Source organism: Aristolochia californica, unplaced genomic scaffold, assembly GCF_029961685.1.
Source record: "Aristolochia californica isolate CCGP_79_NKW_82.1479 unplaced genomic scaffold, dmAriCali1.0.hap1 SCAF_6, whole genome shotgun sequence".
Taxonomy (NCBI): domain Eukaryota; kingdom Viridiplantae; phylum Streptophyta; class Magnoliopsida; order Piperales; family Aristolochiaceae; genus Aristolochia; species Aristolochia californica.
The window spans coordinates 36,017,773-36,035,323 of record NW_027182257.1 but is presented as its reverse complement, the minus strand read 5'-3'; the positions used below and the strand labels follow the sequence as shown (position 1 = coordinate 36,035,323).

The 17,551-nt window shown below is 37.7% G+C and overlaps 1 protein-coding gene across 1 annotated transcript in view; it reads right to left on the bottom strand.

Annotated features, from left to right (window-relative positions):
• Window positions 1-4,979: 4,979 nt before the first annotated feature.
• Window positions 4,980-17,551, bottom strand: part of LOC137967118 (SNARE-interacting protein KEULE-like) — a 43,041-nt gene continuing 30,469 nt past the window's right edge. The window contains exons 16-21 of the mRNA XM_068813565.1: window positions 6,504-6,620; window positions 6,321-6,395; window positions 6,025-6,227; window positions 5,772-5,862; window positions 5,584-5,673; window positions 4,980-5,408 (exon numbers count right to left, since the gene is read on the bottom strand). Of these exons, the coding sequence (XP_068669666.1) occupies window positions 5,355-5,408; window positions 5,584-5,673; window positions 5,772-5,862; window positions 6,025-6,227; window positions 6,321-6,395; window positions 6,504-6,620 (630 nt within the window). The 3' untranslated portion in view covers window positions 4,980-5,354. The remainder of the gene's footprint in view (window positions 5,409-5,583; window positions 5,674-5,771; window positions 5,863-6,024; window positions 6,228-6,320; window positions 6,396-6,503; window positions 6,621-17,551) is intronic.

Here is a 17,551-nt window from a genome sequence, read left to right as displayed (position 1 = left end):
TAGGGGTGGCTTCGAACAAAGCCGGCTCACGAGCTGCTCGAGCTCAGCTCGGTTCGATTAGGTATCTCTCGAGCTCGAACCGAGCTCGAGATCTGGAATCGGCTCATTTAAATTAACGACCGAATCTAGGTTTGGCTCGACGACTCACGAGCCAACTTGTTAACGAGCTGAGTCTGGAGCGGGAGCGAGAGCGAGGGGGGGGGGGGGAGGAGGAGGAAATTCTTCCTCCCCTCATCATTGTCGAGCCCCTCTCGACAGCTGATCATTGGCAGCCTCTATTGTCGGCCGTTCGATTTCTTCCTCCCCTCGCCTTCGCCTCAGTTTCAGTCGTTGCCACCTCTATCGCAGCCGCCATCCCTAACGACACCGGAGCCGTAACCCCCTTCCTCCGCGTCGTCTCGACGGAATACCTAAGTTCAGGGGAGAAATAATTTATCCCCCCTCCCCTCGCACAAAGATGATTTCACACATGTGAAATCATAAATTTAAAAAAAAAAAAATTCTTTAAACTCTTCTTCCTCATGGCTCTAAAAGAAATTGAAAATACATTTTAGTAGAAATAAGTTTTTAGGGACTATTAGTGTCTCATGTTTTTTGTAAACATTTTTCTAATTGAAAATTCTTATTAAAAAAATTATATAATTTTCTAAGTAAGATTTTCCTGCCAAGATGGCTAGAAAACCGTATATAAAATTTTTGAATAAGTATTTGACTGTAATACTTTTAGCATGTGGCAATTTTCATTGCAATTTTGTGTTTGACATTTTATTTGATTAAAAATTTATCGATAAGTATAGTAATATATTAGATTGATTATTAATTTTTATTTATTTCCCTAGAAGAGGCAATAAGAGGTCCATTTAACTTTCCTAAGAAAATTTTAAAATATTTCTTATAATTTTCTAATAAGTCACTAATAGTAATAGGATTTTATTTAAATTTTTTTTTGGAAATATGTATCATAGGAAAAATATTTCTAGTTTTTCCTAGAATATAAGTTTCAACCAAGGGCACTAAGGAAGCCATAGTAAATTTATGGCCAGATTCAAAAATCACAAAACAAGCTAGACAACATTTGAAGTAAAAAAGATTATTATTGGTACGTTTTAATCCATTATTGAAATTCAATCCTGAACCTCCCCTATCATTATTTTTTTAAAATGTATGCATAATTTTATATATAATTTATTTGACATATATTATATATAGAGTATTAAATGTAGGTTAAGCTCAAACTCGGGTAGAGCTCAAGCTCGAACTCAGTTAAAATTATTAAGCTTGAGTTTGATTACAATTTTAGGTTCGAAGCTAGGGCAAGCTCGAGCTCGAGTTCAAAATATTTAAATCAAACTCGGCTTGAACAAGGTTTGGACTCAGTTGGATTCGATGTCACCCTTATGCCCAATTTTAAGTAGATGTCATTCCCGATTTTATGTAAAATGTATGCATAATTTTAAATACAATTTATTTAACATGTATTTTTTGAAAAATTTTAAATGTATGTTGAAGCTCGAGCTCAGCTCGATCTCGGCTCGAACTCGGTTAAAATTATTAGGCTCGAGCTCGATAACAATTTTAGGCTCGGCTCAAGCTCGAGTTCAAAATATTTAAATCAAACTCAGCTCGAACATAAGCAGGTTCGGGCTCGGCTCGCTCAATCCCACCCCTAGCTGTAATTAAAGGCAAACAAATGATCCTATAGGATCAAATGAGGTAAGTAGTTGTTCACAAGTATTAAATGCATTATATGCAATAGAAAAGGAAAATCAAACACTTGCTTATTCATTGAGCAATGAAAGATCCTAAATCAAATGTAGGCATATCCATAACATCTTCACAAAGTACATGTGGTCTAGTACAAGACTTGATGATCTTGGCATGAGAACCTAGATATTAAACTTAAATTGTAAAAGGAAATCGTGCTTGATTGGAGATGATTGCAGAAATAGTTCACTCCAACTTAAACACAAAAAATGACTTGGAATTGAATTTGAATTAAACATGACCATTTAAAATATTAAATGACTAGTAACTATTTTTTAGAGATGGAAGTCTCGTGAATTTTCTATTTGAGATTAACAGAAATGATAAAAGCTTTTATTTCCTTCCGTTCCTGAGAAGAATGATCATGAAGCGTCTTCAAGATATGCTCCGTTACGACGACTGTAATATCCGACCAAGTGATAATCTTCTCTCATCCACTTCATTTCTCTAATTACAGCTTCCAGTTCGATAAATTTTCAATTGAAGTATACCAGAGGAATACTTGTGTAAAGGAAAAAAACAAATGATCTACTTCTTCCCTTTATTGGCGAAACAAAGATATCGATATTCTTCCGTCCTGATAGAATCTCTTATTTCTACAGGATAGCATCGTTTATTGGGATCCCAGAAAGGAAGGGGTAGACTTTTGAAATGAGAAATACAAATTACAGGATGAGGATGGTAATAAAAAAAACTCACTCAATTCCTGCAAGATCAATTTGAAGTGTCAACAAGTCCTTTTTCTATGGAAAGAAATATCTAAATAAATATTCTCACCAGTTTCATTTGATCTGATAAAAGATAAAATGTACCTCCACATATTCGATGCTTCCTGTTGCTGAAAAAACTTCACCCATCTGGTACATGTTTTGTACCCATCCAGAGTTCAATGAAGACACCAGCCACCTCAGAAAGCTCCATGGCGCACTGGAGCGACTACAAATCTTCGAAGCTGGCCTCAATACCTAAAACAGTTTTCGAACCCTATAGAAGGCTGTTTTGGTGTCTTCGATGCAGCCCACCCCATTTCTTTCCTGCTGAACTCCGGAGATTCGGTGATCAAAACTGCAGTGAATGGACTCTGGGCGTCATCCAGGCTTGCGCCGATTCGAAGACGGTGAAGCGGTGATAAAAAAAAAAAGTGGACGAGAGCGGCTGGACTGACTTAGAGTTGCTTCAAGCTCTCGACATTCTTGCTCTGCCTACATTGCCTCGAAGACCCTCACAGAGAAGCAGCTCTCAAGTTTGCGGAAAAATAAGGACCGGATCCTGTAACTTTGATCGGTTTGTGTTAGGAAATTTATATTTTTTATTCTAATTTAGATAATATATTTATTATATAATTATATTTTTTTATTATTAATAAAATGGGTTAAAATTAAGTGGTCTAATTTTATTAAACCCATTAAGGAATGGGTCATGAATATAGGCCAATTGAGTAAATACCATAGAAAATTATGGGAACCCTATATAAGGAAAAAAAATAGTTATAGTCCCCAATATACTAAATTACACACATTTCTCTTCTCCCCATCCGGAAGAGAGACGAAAATCCCATTGAAGAATAAGGAGATTTAGTTGAGGAAGACCACAACACTAATTCTGGATTAGAATTTATTATTACGGCTTCAACTCTCTTTCTCTACAGCTCTAGCTTTAATCTTGGATATACAGGAATCTGCATTCTATATATGTAATTGTTGTGTATTAGTGTGTCACTTAAAAGGCAATGAAACGTGTTAACGGAATTCATTAATAAAACAGTTTTACATGAAATAAATAAGAAAAAATACTCAGGAAATTATTGGCCACTCCAACTTAATATTTTAATTTGATAACATATATATATATATATATATATATATATATATATATATATATATATATATATATATATAACTTATTAATTTATTAAAAAATAATACATGATTTAAAAATAATTTAAGTTAATTTAATTATAAATATATTGGAATTTTTAAATTCTGTAAAATAATTTTTATATGATTATGAAGTGGGTAAACAATTAAGTAATTTTAAGTAATTTAATTAAATAATTATAAAATAATATAAACTTTATTTTATTTAATAATCATCAAGTAATATATAATAAATCTATTTACTCAAAATTAAATAATATTTAATCACAAACTAAATAAACTATCAAATATTAAGAGCTACTAATTTTAATGTTTTTTAAGTAATTAATAAAAATTACATTTAGATAAATCAATAAGTTAAAATTTATCCATAAATAATCTTAAAATTAATAATGAAAATAATTTATTTTAAAATTTTATAGAAAATAAAACCTATGATAAAAAAAATATTTATAAATAATTAATTTTAAAAATAAAATCAATGTTAAAAAATAAAGAGAAGAGAGAAGACAAAAAAAAGGAAAGAAAGAGGAAGGAGGAAGAAAGGTGGAATAGAAAATAGTTCCACTTGTAAGAGGTGGATTTTCAGATTCCTATCATTTTGTAAAAGAATGGGAGGGTCCTTTCCCTAAGGGTTTGTTTGGAACCGCTAGAAAAGAAAAGAAATGAGAATTTGATCATTATTATTTTTTAAAAATATTTAATAAAAATAAAATATTTTTGGAAATAATAATGGTCAAATTTTTCTTTTTCTTTTTCTTTTCTTTAACCCTAGGTGAAAGAAATTTGCTCCCCACTAACATAATTTTGTCATTCAAAGTGAATGGCTAACCTTTCAAATGCATTAACAGAGTCAACAAAGATTTCATTTTTCATCATACACAGATCCATATTTATATTTATGGATCAATCTGGCTTGACTGAACCCCATTCTCCCTGATTTCTATATTGCAGGAGAGCCAACAACAGTTGAAAATTGAAATTACTGAAAATCTCACCTTTAGTGCACAGACGAAATTCTCTGCTCATACATATCTTTTCTAGTTCCCAGAGACCAAAGAAAGATATATCTTTTCCGCTCATAATCCAAGCTCGCAAAACTTCTCTCGGCCAAGTAAGCTCGCCTTCAACTTGATTTTCAATTTACTGATATTTTCAATTTCCACCAAAGAGGCAATGAAGAAGCAAAACGTTACGAACTTATAAAGAATGTCATAATAGCAAGCAAGTCCAAGATAAATCTATAAAAACAAGGAGTCGGAAAACCGAAAGCCTGAAACCCATCTATGCCTACCATATTTGTAGCTTTTGGACCCTCGATCACACAGCCAATAAATCTTCCCACACCTAAGAATCAAATTTTTGGAGTTTCAGATAAGTATACACCTTCGTTAACATATATACACACAAAATGCCTCTGTTGAGTTTAAAAGAGGAAAAAGAGACTACTGTTACAACTTTCAAGAAGAAAGAAAAACTGAGCACCCCTCGAGACAAGGCTACGAGGGTGAATCGTAGATCAAGGTGCCATAGTTGCACCTCTAAAGATCAATTCCGCTTCAAAAAATAATTGCTTGCCGTTGATTGATTGATTGATATCAGAATGAATCTGTGATTACAAAGAGAATAAAAATACTGGATCATGATTACAAATCGAAGTAGCGAGCTACCCTTTAGCAAGACAATCTCCTTCAACCATAGTTGGCCTCTCAGTTAAATGTGAATATCGTCTATGTAGAGCTCCTCAGCTGTTAGCAATTTCAGTTTCTGCAACTCATACCATCAAATATAAGCAACCACTCAAAGGTTAGTAAAGAAATTTTTTATTAATTTTTCGAAAGGGGGAGGGGTCCATATGACTGAATTAGACAATTAATACTACAACTTCTACCATACTATAAAAGAGTAGATGCAAACAACACACTGAATTTCATAGGTTTACCGTGATAAACTGAGGAGGATCATCCAGACTAGATGAGCCAAGAATAATTTCCCTTCGGAGTTTCGTCGTAAGTTTATGACAAACACGTAACTGATGGCAGTGTTACAGATAACAACATCAATAAATGCAACCAAAATATCAGAAAAGGAATTTAAGGTCTTGTGGAGAAACATATAAATTTTACAAACCTCTGAACGTGTGGCTCCACCAATGATGAATACAAATATGCGCTGACCCATCTTTTTGAAGTCGCTAGATGCATGCCTCAGTACAGAATCACTGTCAAAGCCCATAACATAGCAAGGAGGATAAATGAAGACAAACTAGGAACCCGTAACAGATTAGGAAGAAACGATAATAAGTCTCAAGACCCACTAGAACAACCAGATTAAGTTGAAAAACATTTAAAGATAAACAAAGTGAAATATTTTCAGTGAATACCTCGAATAGCCATCATCAGAGCTACGAGGTCTGGCCCAAGTTGCAGTCCGCCTAGATCTCATAGAGTGAGCGGTCTGACCTGGTGTGGTGGTTCTCATAGACGATGGAGGGATGCTGCTGCCATGGACAGTAGGACTAGGGTCATTCATGCATGCGTACTCATTTTTTGGTAGCTCGCCTTTGCTTAGTTTTTCAATTAGCTCCTGAAAAAGAGTAAGACAAACACTAGCAACATGAGAATCTGATTATGCTACAGAAGCAGAAAAGTCCATGATCCAAGAACCTCAAAGTCAAACCTCCATAACAGGGTAAAAACGTGACAGTTGCCACTGCTCTTCCTCTTCTCGTTCCTTCCTGGCCGCATGCTTTTTCTAATCATCAACAATGCACAGACATGCCCTATGTCAGGTTGAAAGGCAGGAGCAACACACTGACTATCCAAAGAAAATAGAAAACGCACTGGCAGCTTAGAGACTTACCTTGTTAACATCAAACTTGAGAGAGAAACTACTAGCCGAGGTCTTTTTGGAGTCTGCTCCACTCAGGTACCTCAGGTTATTCACACAGTTCATGTCGTCAGGAGATAATCGTGCCAACTGGAAGGACCAAAAACAATTTAATACAATAGTAAGAACATAAACTTAGAAAAAAATGTTTACAGTTCATTATTTGTATCTCTTCCTATAGAAAGGTGTTATATCCACAGTATAACAGTGTTAGAAATATAGTCTAACGTATTTTTGTCATTTCATGTAGGGTAGTTTAGTCCTTTTATCTCTCTCTAGGTCTAGTTTACTGAAACTATGCAGTATTATGTAAATGGGAAGAGGGGCATTTTTGTTCTTTAAGTTGTAATACATTTAAATGAATGGTATTTTCAAACGCGGTCCTCTTAAATGTCATAATTCCAAATGTGGCTAATTAGAAGCCATAACTCTGAACATAGCCAAATTCCAAATACAGCTAATGGAATCCATAAAATTTAGGGGTAAATTGGACATTATTTTTTTATGAACATTAATTTTAAAAAATAGAAATAAAAGAGCAAGCCCCTCTTTTGCAAGAGTGAGGGGAAATCCCCTAGGCAGAATCAAGAGGAGGGAGCCTTGGAGGGTAACGGGGCCTGCTCTGCCCTCCCCCTTTTATACACGGGGGTGATCACCGCCTCATCATTTTTCCACATGGTGCAGCATCTCTCCTCCCCCACATCATGGCCCGCATGCTTCACATGGTAAGAACTCTTTTACTTGGATCATCTGTTCCTCCTCGTTTTTTTTTGTGAAGCGCTTTCTACTTCGGTTCATTTGATCAATCGCTTACCCTCTCCTACGTTACATCATGTTTCTCCTTTTTTTAAGTTGTTTGGCCATTCTCCATCATATTATGATCTTCGGACATTTGGTTGTGTTTGTTTTATGCATCCCCTGCTCAAGAACGACATAAACATACAGCTCAATTTGTTAAGTGTGCGTTTCTTGGTTATGCTATACCTCAAAAGGGTTATGTTTGTTATGATCCACATGCTCATCGTATACGTCCTTCTAGGAATGTGGTTTTCTTTGAAAATCAATATTTCTTTCCATCTCATGTTGAGCTACCATCTGCATTTTTATCTCTTCTGCTTAGCTTTTATGATTCTCCGACAATTGTGGAAAGGTTCAAACCTGGTTTTTTGTATGGAAGACGTAGTCGACATGAGTCTGGTTCCACTTCCTCTATGCCCTCTCACGATGTTGACATGGCGCTTGCTCCTGCTTCCACCACTCTTCGTCGATCTACTCACCCTTCTGGGCTTCCTAATTGGTATGGTTTCTCCTCCACTGTCTCTCCTGTGGCTACTTTATCCTCTATTTCCATTCCCTCTTGCTACAAACAGGCCATGGAACATGAGTGTTGGCAAAATGCAATGCAAACAGAACTTCGAGCACTTGAGGAGAATCACACTTAGGATATTGTTCTTTTGCCCCCTACAATCAAGCCTCTTGGGAGTAAATGGGTTTTCTCTGTAAAGATTCGCTCTGATGGCTCTTTGGATCGGTACAAAGCTCGCCTAGTAGCTCTGGGCAACAAACAGGAATATGGGATTGATTATGAGGACACATTTGCTCATGTTGCCAAAATGACCACAATTCGAACCATCTTAGCTATTATTGTTTCCCAGTAGTGGCAACTGCATCATATGGATGTGCAGAACGCCTTTCTTCACGGTGATCTTCAAGAAGAGACCTACATGAAACTTCCCTCTAGTATGACTACCTCTTCTCCTCATGATGTTTGTAAGCTAAGGCGTTCTCTGTATAGACTCAAGCATGCTCCCCGGGCTTGGTTTGAGAAGTTTCACAGTACGCTTCTTACCTTCAAGTTTACACAAAGTCAGTATGATTCTTCTCTCTTCTTCCACAAGTCTGCATCGGGTATAGTCTTCCTCTTGGTTTATGTGGATGATATTATCATTATTGGCATTGAGTGTGGTTTGATTACTAAGGTTCAACAGCTGTTGCATGCCACTTTCCATATGAAAGATCTTGGCCAGCTCACTTACTTCTTAGGACTGGAAGTACATCATCAGGCCAATGGTATTTTCTTAAACCAGCATAGGTATATTCAAGATATTATTACCTTGGCTAGTTTGGAGGACACTTCTTCTGTTGATACTCTTATGGAGGTAAATGTCAAATACAGGAAAGATGAAGGGGACCTTCTAGATGACCCTACTCTCTATCAGTGCCCGGTTAGGAGTCTCATTTATTTGACCACTACTCGCCCCGATATCTCCTATGTCGTTCATCAGGTCAGTCAGTTTATGTCCTCTCCTCGACATCTCCATATTGCTGCAGTTCGATGCATCATCCGCTATCTTCAAGGTTCTCCTACTCGTGGGTTATTCTTTCCTACAGGCTCCTCTCTTCAACTTGTTGCTTATAGTGATGCTGATTGGGTTGGGTGTCCGGATACACGTCGATCTACTACGGGTTGGTGTATGTTTTTAGGTGATGCCTTAATTTCTTGGAGATGTAAGAAACAAGATCGTGTTTCTAAATCCGCTACTGAGGCCGAGTGTCGTGCCATGTCTACTGCTTGTTCTGAGATTGTATGGCTATGCGATCTTCTTGAGGAGCTTGAGTTCCCTGAGACTACTTCTACCCCTCTTCATGCTGATAACACTAGTGCTATTCAGATTGCCACCAATCCCGTTTTTCATGAACGCACCAAGCACATTGAGGTTGATTGTCATTCTATCCGAGATACCTTGGAGAGTCGGGTGATATCTCTTCCTTACATTTCTTCGGATCTCCAAGTGGCCGATGTCTGCACCAAAGCAATGACTCGACAGCGGCATCAATTTTTGGTTAGCAAATTGTTGTCGGTTGACTTACCAGCATCAATTTGAGGGGGGATGTTATCGTATACAATTTTGATATGTATTTAGGAATTCTAATAGTTTAAGTGGGGAGGGGCATTATTGTAATTTTCTGTAGCTTATCACTTAAGGGACTATATAGAGAAAGGGGAAGGAAATAAGGGCACGAGATTTTACCAAAAATCTCTCTTAGTATTATCGATTTCAGAATGTCGGAATTTATTGACATAGAACAGTTATGATGTACCTTGAGGCTAAGGAAAATATCATTTCATACTAGATGCCCCACCATCTCCTCTTCAAAGTGGATGGAAAAAGGAAAATATTGTCATGATGATCTGGTAGGTTAACAGCATTAGTAGTCATGTAATGTTTTGTGACACAACCAGGGACATGTGGAATGCTGTCAAAACCATATTTTCCCATGGAATGCTCTCGAGAGTCTATGAATTTATATGTCTATATGTTTCGGTTTCCATTATTTTCTTTTCTTTATTGATGACTTTAATAGGTGCACTTGGGTTTACCTCATTTGTGCCAAACAGAGATATTTGATGTATTTTTTTTTTATATAATGAAATAAAAAAGTCAATTTTGTGTCTATTTATATTCCATTCCGGTGATGGTCTTAAATTCAATTCTTGTTTTTTACCTTATGTACTTTGAATGGAATAATCTGCCAAACCTCTCAACAAAATGGGGTAACTAAAAATAAGAATAGACATCTTCGGGTTGTGACTCAAATAAATATTTTCTGGGGGATGCAGTCTTGACTTCATGTTATTTGACTGATTGAATGCCCTTATCAATTATTGATCTTCATATTCCTAGTCAGGTCTTGAAACCAAAATCTGACTTGTTTAGGATACATCTGATAGATTGTGATTCTCTAAGACAGGATATTTTAGTTGGTTTGAGAGAGAGAGTGATAATGCAATGAAAAATGTTTGTAGGCAGTTGAAGTACAAGGAAGCAGACACTAAAGAAAAAAAGGTTTGGGTTAGGGTTTTCATAGCCTATGCCCATGAAATTCATTCACTTAAATAATGATTACAACTTGAAGGGAACTCCGAACCCTAGCAACCTTGCTAATGATTATGAGACTACACTTGAACCTGCTATTTATGACAAAAAATGGTGTTCTTATTCTTGCATTCTTGCGAGCTTTATGGCTTCGAAGAGTGTCTTCAGCTGGAACATTCAAACTTCATCCCCAATTTCTGCTTTCACCCCAAAAAACCCCCACCTACCTCTTTCTGGACCATGACTTGATTTATCAGTCACTCAAAGTCAACTTGGTAAGCTCAAACTATTCCCGTTTGAAGAAGTTTGGTGACTGCTACCGCATAGTACTTGTACAAAGGCATCCTAAGTCAAGTAGGGTTCAGCTTTTGAATACCATTGGAACCAAGTGCAAGACTCGCCCTCAACATAGGAAGAAGTAGGCAAAAATTTCTATTCTTCGAGTGTGGGATGATAGCCAACCAATCACTTGGCTTTGTAGGCCCAACCGATTGGATCTTCCAGGGCTTTGTACATAAGAAAGTTGATTTTCATGATACAAGGCTAGGTTGAACTGACATGAAGGTGTTGTCCATTGCTAGGCTCGCCCACTTCGTATTTCTCGAATTGTGGACGCCCCCAAAGGGCCTGATAGTTGCTCAATTGTGAGCATCTATTCCAAGATCGCTGCTAGAAATACTGTGCCATGGCAGACAGTACTCGCTCCTTCAAAGCCTTCACTTCAGCCCAAAGTGCTAATTTTTTATTCCATCAAATCCGTGTGTGCAGTGAAGTCATTGATTTGTTGAGTCACAGCATCAATGTGAACAGAAATTGAGTCTCCATAGCTTGGCTGCGAGCCTCAGGCATCTTGGGTATGAAAGAAAGCTCAAAACTCAGAGCTAGGCAGGGAAAAAAGAAGAAGAAAAGAGGAGAGAGAAAAGAATAGTTCTGTTTTTTTTTATATATATAAAGATGTATTTATATAAACAAGAGAAAAAAAAGAATAGTTCTTGTTGATTCCTTGCTCCCCCACAAGTCTTTCCCTTTCCACCAAGCCGAACCAGCTCTGGTATCAATGATATATTCTGATTTCTCTAAGGCAGAGGAGATTTTCATTGGCTAGAGACAGAACATAGAGAAACAAGGAAAAATGATTGTAGGCAGTTCATGTTAAAGGAAGTAGACACACAAAGAAAACAAAGATTTGGTATATGGTTCGCATAACCTCCACCCATGAAATTCATACGTTTAAATAATAATTAAAACTTCAAAAGAACTCCTAACCCTATAATCTTGCTAATGATGATGAGACTATCCTTGACCCTACTACTTATGAGAAACTACCCTTATCTTATCCCTTACATATCATGAAATACCAAAAGATTCCTATCAACATCCTCATCAATTTGGCTGTGTTTTTTTTTTTCATTTTTTTTAAATGATACTGATTTTTATTAAGACAAAAGCTCAAAAGAGCAAATTACAAAGGAGGAAATCCTTCCCATACAATGAGAGATTGCTGGGAAGTTCCGAATTTTGCCAATTTATCAGCCAAAGAATTGGCTGAAGAATTGGCTGATCTAGGAATGAGATTCCAATTACAATGCAAAGAAGATACAATGTCAGCAATACTATCAGTGATGTGCCAGTGGCGCCAAGGGGGGAGGCTGTCTTTGGAACACCAACTAATAACCGTCTTCGAGTCGCCTTCAATGATTAACTTGTCATGGAGACGATCCCTAAAGATTTGGAGGCTGAACAGCAGAGCACTAACTTCAGCAGTATTAGAATTTGCAATGCCTACCAGACCAACATAAGAAAGAATGGGATCTCCATTGTGACCTCTGAATATACCACTTGCTCCTGCTGAACCAGGACATCCAATAGCACTACCATCAAAATTCAGCTTGATGCAGTCGCAAGGGGGAGGATCCCAAATAGCCATTCTAGGAGCTCTGCTAGGGCCAAACATGTAAGCGATCAAATTCCAATTTTCCCGAAGGGAAACCCCTAATAGAGTAGCAAAATCCTTCTTTGTATCAAGCCAACTCGAGAAAAATGCAAAGACAATGATTGGGGCATTGCGAGAATCGAACTCGCGACCTCTCGCACCCAAAGCGAGCTTGGGTCCAACCTCTAATAAGTTTCCTCAATGAATTAAGTTTGTACTTTGAGTTATTCTCACCAACAAAAAAGTACAAATTGTTACGACCCTAAAGCAAGGAAGATGTGTATTTTTTCTAATGACTTTCTTTGAGAATACCATTTTTTGCTCATCTTGTGAGAAGAGTCACATTTAATCCCACGCACTACGACAATAAGGACCTCGTTACAGTGGCCTCGTCATGGACACAAAAACCCATACAAGTGTACTTATGCTCACAAAAGCTGATTCCAACAGAAGATGGTACTCCATCATCATCACCTTTGCCTGAAAACCCTATCTTTAGTGATTTGGATTTTCACAACATAGTTCAAAAAGGGGACCATTCATCTACTCTGCCATTGTTTCTCTCAGTATGTTTCATTTGACTATTTCTCTCTTATGCATAGATCCTTTGCATATTCCACATCCAACTCTTTTGTTCCTAAGTCTATCCAAGAGACCCTAAGCTGTCCGAAGTGGAAAACAGCTAAATACAAAGGGATGCATGCTTTGGAATAGAGAGAGAAATGAGTATTGTGTGACCCACTAGATGGGAGGTTGGCGGTTGGCAATAGAAAGATGAACACAACAAAAAATAATCCTGATGGTACAGAAAGGTATAAAATACACAAAATTAGAAAGTCAATTTCTTTGAATCTCTCTCGAGTGACTCAACTCAATTCAATGAGGCTATTGATTCCAGTAACGGTTAATAAAGGATAGGCTTTGTTTCAATTAGATGTAAAAAATGTATTCCTGTAAAGAAACATTGAAGAAAACACGTATAAGGAGCAACCACTTGAATATGTTTCTCAAAACGGAGACTCGAAAGATGTGTCGACTGAAAAAGGTCATCAATGATCTAAAACAGACCTAGGGAGCATAGTTTGAGAAGTTCAGCAAGATAGTTATATCCTTTGACTTTGTGTATAATTAGTTTGATCATTGTGTGCATGTACTTCCTCGAGATACTACAAGTGCAACTTTAATTATGTATCTTGACAATACAGATATCTCAAATAGTGACCTAAGAGCATTGAAGAAATAAAAAGTTACTAGAAAGGACATTTTCAAAATTCAAGTGGCTAAGAGCAAATCTGGAATTATTCTCTCTCCAAGGAAGTATACCATTGATATATTACAGGAAACTGGCCAAGCCTATTGAGATACCAATGAAAACTAGTTCCAACCTTCATGATGATCAAACTCCCTTGTTGAATAATAAAACTCAATATAGAAGGCTCGTAGGAAAGTTGATATATGCAACGATCTCTTAGACCAAATATCTCGTATGCTATGAATGTAGTGATTCAATTTATGGAGACTCGTAGGAAGACTTACCTAGACGCAATTCACAGAAGTTCGAGGTATATGAAAGAAGCTTCTAGTAATGGATTCTGGCACAACCCTCATAGACACCTTGAGAATCAAGTTTTTTCTGATGTGGATTATGCTGAATCCAAGGTAGAGAGGAGATCAAGTTTCCTTATTTGTAAGAGGTAATTTAGTCAGATGGAAGAGTAAAAAGTAAATGATGGTTGTTAGGTCTAGTGTGGAAGTTGTACAAGGCAATGACGCATACTGCATGTGAATGACTATGGAGTAAATCTCTTATGATAGAATTGGGGTTGATATAAAGGTTCCTATGAATATGGAGTGTGATAATCAAGCAGCCAAGTTTATTGCACGTTGCAGAAACCAAACACATTGAAGTTTGTAGTCACTTTCAAGATGCTATAATAACTAGAAAAAAAAATTTAAATGATACTGATTTTTATTAAGACAAAAGCTCAAAAGAGCAATTTACAAAGGAGGGAAGCCTTCCCAAACAATGAGAGATTGCTGGAAAGTTTCGAATTTTGCTAATTTATCAGCAAAAGAGTTGATTGATCTAGGAATGAGATTCCAATTACAATTAGTAGAAAATACAATGTCAGCAATACTATCAGTGATGGGCCAATGGCGCCAAGTGGGGAAGCCGTCTTTGGAACACCAACTAATAACCATCTTCGAGTCGCCTTCAATGATTAACTTGCCATGGAGACGATCCATATAGATTTGGAGGCCGAACAACAGAGCACTAACTTCAGCAGTACTAGAATCAGCAATGCCCACCCGACTAGCATAAGAAAGAATAGGGTCTCCATTGTGACCTCTGAACACACCACCTGCTCCAGTCAGCCCAGGACATCCAATAGCACTACCATCAAAATTCAGCTTAATGCAGTCGCAAGGGGGAGGATCCCAGATAGTCATACTCGGAGTTCTGCTGGGGCCAAACATATGAGCGATCAAATTCCAATTTTCCCAAAGGGAAACCCTGGATAGAGTGGCAAAATCCTTCCTTGTATGAAGCCAGCTCGAGATGAGGCCAACGGCATGAGAAGTCATGTTGTCCGGGTTGCTAGCTTTGGAGTTGAATCTCCGGTTGTTCCGCTCGAGCCAAATGCACCATGGAACATGTGCAAGACAGGCCGAAAGTATTAACTTGCCCAGTCGAGGAAGGAGAATCCCTCGAACCATCTCAAAGGTGCCAAAGAGGTCCTGATGTAGCCCCACTTGGAGCCCAATTTTCTGAAAAATCTTCATCCAAACTTGCCACGAAATCCACAATGTAAGAGGACATGTTGGACTGTCTCTTCGCACTCACCGCAAAGGGGACAAGAAAGATCGGGGGCGGTGAAGCCTCTTCTATGAAGGTTGTCTGAAGGAAGAATTTGTTCTCTGATGGCCGAGCACACGAAAATTTTGATTTTGCTTGGCGCTAAGTTTCCAAGCCAGATTCGCCTTGTGCTCATGAATACTGTAGTCTTGCTTTCTAATATGAGAGTAAGCCAAAGTGACAGTGAATCGGCCATTATTACTGGGCTTCCAAATTAGCTTATCAACTAAGTGCTCCCGAATAATAGTACTGTTGAGTCTGGTAAGGAGAGCAAAAAGCCAATGATTCCTCATCATTTAATCCCCGACGGAACGGGAGACTCCATGATTGATCACTCCATGAATCAGCCACAGAGCAAGAGAGATCAATTGGGTGACTTCATCTCCAAAGCCCTTCCTAAAAGAAAATTTATCTCTCGGTAATAAGCTAAGGCTCTTTGATATATATGTACCAACTTAAGGAGTATTAGAAATATAGTCAAAAAGTATTTTAATCATTTTATGTAAGGATAGTTCAGTCCTTTTATCTCTCTCTCGATTGCTTATGTATAAATCTTGACCTAGTTTACTTGTTTTTTGTTAGTGTTAATTTTAAGCTCAGTTCCATGGCAAAATGACTATCCTTTTAAGAAGCTAATTGCTCAACTTTATAAACAAACTACTTTTCATAACACTAATGAATGTGGAACTAAGCCCACTAACTCTCCCCCTCATGTCCAGGCTTACACATATAAATAATAAGGCTTGAAATGTAACAACACAGATGAGGTACAAACTCAACAAGGTGAAAAAAAAAATTTGAGAGGTGAATTTTATTATAGCACAAGTGAGAGAACCAACAACATCAAGGATGGGGTCCTATTACAATAAAAGATTGGAGGGAGACCCCATTCCTAGCAAGAGAGTCAGCCAAAGAGTTGGCTGAGAGAGACATATGCGCCCAATTACAAGGAAAAATAGAGGAAATATCCTGGATATCAAGAAAAGTGTTCCAGTGGCGCCAAGAAGGATCAGGTGAAAAGGAAGAACACCAAGTGATCATCACTTTGGATTCACCCTCAATGATGAGGGGGGCCAACATATGATCCCGATATAAGATGAGCTCTTGCAGGAGGGCCATCCGTTGATGCGGGACGAATAAGTGACAAGGCGCGAAATTTAATTGTCGTACGCAATATCGGTTAATTGCCGAAATTAGAAAGAGAAAGGAAGAAAATAGAGAAAAAAAATAATTTAGAAGAATAATAGAGAAGAAAGAAGAAGAAGGGGAAGAAGAAGAAGAAGAAGAAAAGGGAGCAAGAGAGGGAGAGACCAGAAGCAAGGAGATTTCAAAAATCCATTATCAAAATTGCATTCCACATCCTGTTACAGCCTATAAATAACTAAAATTAAAATTTAAAATGAAAATAGATATGATCACTATCTGATCAAATCCACTAAAATCAGAAAGATAAACTAAAATTAAAATTGAAATTTAAAATTCAAAATTGATAAGATCACTATCTAATCAAATCCAGTAAAATCAAGAAAGATAAAAGAAAAATAATTTTAACCATAATTGGCGGGTCCACTAGGGCCCAATGGGCATACTAGCGTCCCCACCAAAATCTGAAAAAGACTAATAATAACATTAGTAATTGAGCCCAATCCACGGTTACTTCATTATTTATGCACAATGAAGTAACCCGGTTGGTCCTCCACCGAGCAAAGGCAACAGCATGGAAGAATCTAATATTCCCGTCCCCTTCAGCCAACCAATGGAAGCGGGCCCTTTGCTTCCAAGATGCATTCACAAAGGGTAGAGGCTTCAAATTTGCTGCGGAGGGAGATGCTGAGGGAGAATTTAGTGGTAGTAAGAAGGCACAAGTCTTCAGACTCATCAAGTTGAGAGATCTGCGATAAGAGTATCAAGCGGTTAACAGAGCAGCTTTATGGAGGTTCGAGGACCAGGCCTTGAGTTTGCCCTTGAGAGCTTTAAGGTTTTGGGCCAGCTTCCATCCGAAAGCTCCGTTAACGGGAGTACTGGTCCACCACTCTGAATAGGAGACTCTCAAAATCATCGTGGAGAAGCCATGAGTTCTCAAACAGAAAGGGCCTTCCGCCCCATTTGCCAATTTTGGTGTCCAGCTAGATGAGCCAATGATCAGATCAAATGTGGTTGAGAACATGGCCAGTGGCATTTGGGTAGAGCCTCAACCATTCGCCATCAGCCAAGAAATGGTCAAGCTTTGAGAGGATGGGACGAGATTGTCTGATTTTCCTGAGGTATTGACTTCATCCAGCTCGCATTCTTCGATGAGATCAGCACAACCGTGCATAAAGGAGGAGATACGGGTGTAGGAGGGAATCTCTCA